Source organism: Zea mays, chromosome 3 (assembly GCF_902167145.1).
Source record: "Zea mays cultivar B73 chromosome 3, Zm-B73-REFERENCE-NAM-5.0, whole genome shotgun sequence".
NCBI lineage: Eukaryota > Viridiplantae > Streptophyta > Magnoliopsida > Poales > Poaceae > Zea > Zea mays.
In genome coordinates, this window is record NC_050098.1 from 187,019,630 (window position 1) to 187,024,858 (window position 5,229).

The 5,229-nt window shown below is 51.6% G+C and overlaps 1 protein-coding gene across 1 annotated transcript; it reads left to right on the forward strand.

The window, feature by feature from the left end:
• Nucleotides 1-2,948: 2,948 nt before the first annotated feature.
• On the forward strand, nt 2,949-4,809 carry LOC103651041 (CCT motif family protein). The gene is made up of 3 exons (XM_008676634.4): nt 2,949-3,436; nt 3,559-3,732; nt 3,838-4,809. The coding sequence occupies exons 1-3, from the start codon at nt 3,005-3,007 to the stop codon at nt 4,216-4,218; spliced, it is 987 nt and encodes a 328-aa protein (XP_008674856.1). The 5' UTR covers nt 2,949-3,004; the 3' UTR covers nt 4,219-4,809.
• Nucleotides 4,810-5,229: the final 420 nt, after the last annotated feature.

Here is a 5,229-nt window from a genome sequence, read left to right on the forward strand (position 1 = left end):
TACCGCCTCCTGGCGGTTTCGGTAAATCGAGCGATTTATCACCGGTTTTCGGCAGTTTTGCAATCCCTGGTTGTGGGCCATGTTTGTCATATATTTCTTCATCCTCCTGCAGGCCTTGCTAATTCTGATGGCTGCGCCTCCGCCGCCTGTCCGTGCCCAACTGCCCAGTGCCTGCTAATCCGCGCTCGCGCTGTTGCACCTGTGCCACGCCGAGTGCGATGTCCGCCCGCACCTCTCTCCAACCCCGTCGCCTTCCCAAACATTACCACCCACTCCCACCACCTGTAGTTTCCTGTGCTCACCCCAGTAATGGCTGACCCTTAGATTCTGTTAGATAATTATGTATTATCAGTTTTAATTTAATTCAGATAACTAGTGCGATGTATGTGACGACATATATGTGCATGTGTGTATCATTACTCATATAAGCTGTACTTTATAAGATAAAGGGCTACAACCGATTGGGCCATCCACAATCGATCCAATCAACTTTACTTCTCGTTTTTACCTTATGCATTAGGAGTAGCTCTAACTTAGCCTCCATCCATCTCAAATCTAATCTCTCTTCGGCTCTACGTCGACTAGAGACGTCTTGGGTGGTATGCCGACACCAAGACACACCATAGGATCTCTCCTCCCGACGGGGTCCCTACCGGGAGACTAGATCTAGGTCTCTGCGCCCTCGTGGGCCGTCCGAGCCCCAGACGTAGACCGTCCGGACGTACACAGAGGAGAAGCCGCTCCTGCGCCAAGTCGCGACCTGTCCAGCCTTGTGTCGTGGACCATCCACGCCTTCAGCCCTTCACAGATAGCACCGCCAAACAGTCTGTTCCAGTGTTTGGCGCCTAAATCGACACCAACAGAGGTATCTCAATTTGTTTTCCTGGTCCAATGCAAACCTTGCAGCATTGAGGCCTACCAGATCTTTGACAATGACGCATATCTTTCATATCAAACTGCCTTGGAATATTTGAGCAAAGCATCTCATGTTCGTCTAACACCAGCACCACGCACGTATATGGAGTGACCTTTGTTCTGCAGGACTGTTGGGACCTCACTGTAGCGAATGAAGATAAGGGCTGGCCGGCAAAGCTCCAGCTGCTTCCGGTTTAAGCTTAGCCGAATCGAAACAGAAGGCTGCAGCCGAAAAAAGCATATCTTTATCTAACTACAGTGAGTATTCTACACCTTTGCTTTCAAGCTGCATTTTCAGGTCTGTGCTCCTGTGTTCACAGTAACAATACCTACAAGTGAAGTCAACACAGGTACTGGGAGGAGTGCATCCTTGTCTGTGCAAGTCAACGTCTAACAGTTCTGTGCTCTCAAAGACTGTCAAGTGGTCGCAATCTCTTATCTGACGGCGAAAGATCATCCTGTCTCTGTTAAACTGCAGCGGAAACACAAACACTGCGAACTCAATTAACTTGAGGAGCTAGGTTCACGTTCACGCACGCAAAATATCTTCGGATCAGTTAACCCGGAGGCGCAGTACCTCATTTGATCCCATTTCGTTTTTATATAGAAAGGGACAGTGGCATGGCATCAAGCTCCTTGGGTTTTGTTAATCGACGCATACTTAGGCCTTAGTTGGAGCATATTCGCTAGCTTGTGACAACTAATTTCCGTTCATCTAATTAAATTGCTAACTTCAGAAGGAGCTTTTTTTTTCCATCAAAGGGGTCCGAATATGTCTGCAAGAAGAGCATCTGGCTTCCAACATCACCTTGATTTCCTATATAAAAAGGACAAAACAACTTGTCGAGAGGAACTATTGCCCTATTCCTCATAATTCAGCAGTAAAATTGTGCGATTGATGCCCTCTGGTCTTGCAGACTACTCTATAGATATAACCTTATGATGAACATACTGTGATGGGTATGCTGTATGTGAACTTTTTTCTTTTTTTGAAAACACATCGTGAAAATAAAGTTACAGAGTTTGACCAAGGATAAAACTGCTCGCTCGCCGCATTGCCTTTTGGATCAATATAAGGGCATGTACAACCTAATTAATGAAGTTTTTCATGAGGAGTTCTTAGGAAGCTAAGTAGAAAATAATCAACAGAGAGTCCGTGTCTACACGGCTTTCTATACATATTTCGTCAGCTGATTGGTTGCTCGTATTGTCTCGTCCTGAGCCACCGCGCGTGTTGACTTTGTCTGAGCTTCTGTTCGATTGTATGCAGGTGGAAGATACAAGGTGCATGAGTACATGCAAAACAAGTAATTTTAAGGCCAATTACTTGCATCCGGAGGTACATCGCAAACGGTCATATGAGGCCGACCCGGCTCACACGAGTCTGCACGCCCGCGCTCAAGCATCCAATCGGGATGATTGTGTCTTGACTGAATTTATAATCTAGATGCTCAGAGTTATATCGTGTAGTCTCTTAACTGCTTCATTTCATGCACTTGAAAAACCGATCAAAGAGCTCAAGGTGTACATGCCCTGACGCTGTGGTGCCTCCCTCGACCGTCGGATTCTACATGAGCGGCTCTGCATCTTCGACGTGAGCTGCTACAAAATAGGTAAATGCTGTCCTACTTCTTTCGGTTGCATTACTATGCACGTATCTTATCGCGTGGTTCATGTTACAAGAGATCGGATGGCCCAGATTGCTCAACGGTGCTTCACACATAATTATGCCAGGAGGCATATATTTATGCTCCTACCTTCAAAATTCAAAACGGTACAATGTTGAACTGTTGAAGCCCTGATCTGACTGCACAGAGACATTCTCAGGGGTAGTACAATTATACTGCCGCGATAAGATTTTCTTTTTTGGGTCTTGTTTTGTTTTTGGAGGGGTCACCCCGCCACCTTTCAGCGCACAGCGCCCTGCACTAGCAGCAGCAGCAGCAGATTGCACAAGAATACTGTTCACGGCGAGCCTCCCCTCCCCACCCCACTTCTTTTATATGCGCACCCCTCCTCTCAAACTCGCTCTCAAAGCCCAAACCGCAGTCGGCGCAAAAGCCCCAAGGCTTTTCCACGTCCAAGAGCCATGTTCCGCCAATCCTCCCCCTCCTACAGCGACGCCCTCATGCACCACCACGCCGCGAGCTTCTCCGCCGCCGCGCTGTCCGTCACCGTCCCGGCCCAGATCCCCCGCGGCGGCGCGGCGGCCGGCGGGTACCTCGACGGCAATGTTGGCGCCTTCTCGTCGCCGCCGTCGTCCTGCTACTCGTCCTCGTTCCCGTCGTCGTACTACAACAGCATCCAGAGGAGCATCAGCTCGCACTCGCTCCCGATGCGCCTCCAGCTGGCCGACGTGTCCCTCGGCGGCAGTAGCGGCTTCTACTCGCCGTCTTCGCCGTCCACGCACCAGCTGCCTCTGCAGCCGCTCTCGTCCTCCCCGTCCTCCTCCGCCGGCGAACTCTTCGAGTTCACCTCGTCATGCCCCGTCCGCCGCGTCTTCAGCACCGGCGATCTCCAGGTACCGCGCGCGTGCATCTCAACAATTCAGACAGCTGCATGCCTGCATCGCCGATCCAAGGGGAATAATTTAAATAAAATGAAAAGGTGAAGCTCCGCTGATGTGTGCTGGGCAATGGACAGGGGATGAACGGGTCGTCGCCGCCGCGCCCGGTGCCGTCAGCCGACGGCTGCGGCCAAGAGGGTGGCGGGCCGTTCTCACCCAAGGTCGGCCGCTACAGCGCCGAGGAGAGGAAAGAGAGGATCGAGCGCTACCGTGTCAAACGGCACCAGAGAAACTTCAACAAGAAGATCACTGTAATTGATCGCATCTCCCTCCCCTACAAATGATCGATTATTTGCTCTCTTTCTCTCCGAACATCCATTATGTTCGTGTCAGCTAACGTTCGACCACACGCGCAGTACGCCTGCAGGAAGACGCTGGCGGACAGCCGCCCGCGGGTGAAGGGCCGGTTCGCGAGGAACGGCGAGACCGACACGGAGGCCGAGGAACGCGAGGCGTCCGACAACAGCTACGGCTACGACTACGGCTGCGGCCACAACGAGCTGAGCAACGGCAACGGCAACACCACCTACAGCGCGGGCAGCTGCTACGACGGCCACAACAGCAATAGGCTCAACGGCGACAATGGCGAGTGGTGGTGGCGGGCGCCGGTCGCCGCCGCGGTCGCGGCCGCGGCCGACGACGAGGCGCAGCGGCAGCGGCAGATCGTCGGCTTCGACGAGGACGAGGAGCTCTGGGCGTCGCTCGGCGACATGCTGTCGGTGAACCTGGCCTCGTAGGCCGATCGCCTGCTGCCTGCTGGCCAGTCACCCAGTCACTGGCCGAGCAGCGCGCCAGGGGCCATGGGACGCGGACGAACGCGACGTGGCGTTGGTGGCCGGTGGGGTCCGGTGCACGCGCGAGCACTCAGGCAGGCCCGCTCGATCGGCGGGGGCGCCGGTGCGCGGCGCAGTGCGGTGTGGTGAAGAGGTCTGCATGGTCGGCGTCGTTGACCTTCCCTCGTGTATGATTGATTGCCTTGTAAACTTTTAGCCAGAAACATGATGAATCAACAAAAAAGAAGAAGTTTCAAAAACATCTCTCCGTCGTGTAATATCATGTGACGCTGATAGCAGCCTGCGCTCCGTGAGTACCGTGTGACTTCCACCACAAAGCTGCTTCAATATTAGCCTGACTGCCTGAGCATTAACCTTGGTGTGCCTGCTCTGCACCAGACAGTACAAGAGCTAATACGAGCTCCCGTGACAGTTTTTTGCTAGTCTTTCTCGCGCTCGCGCTCAATTTGCAGGTGCTAGCTAGCTTTCGTTGTGCCTGTCCACTGGCAGGCACTTTCACTCTTTCAGACTTGAAATGGAGCATATCATATGATCCGTCAGTGACAGGACTATGACAACTCGTGGCATGGTAGTTTGCTCACTTGGCCTACCTCCGGGTTAAGGCGGGAAAAAATTCTCTACATCCACCATCTGAAGTCTCATAAAAACATATTATAATTTACAACTTAACTCTTTGATAATTTGTTTTCTTTTATTCATATGAACCTGTGGGTGATGGATGCAAGAGGCTGTAAATGAGTACATTTGTATTCGGAATGAATGTAAATAATTTTTCTTTCGGTACAGGAGATGTCATCACAACTTATTATGTTTTAGATTAAAGTCAACTGTTTGAACTGCTGCTTCTATAATTTATAGAGATAAAAATATTGTACAAGTTATGAACAAGACGTGAAATGCAACGCCAAAGGACGGGCCGGGTCGGGCGGGGGTGGAGATCACTGTCGCGGCGTG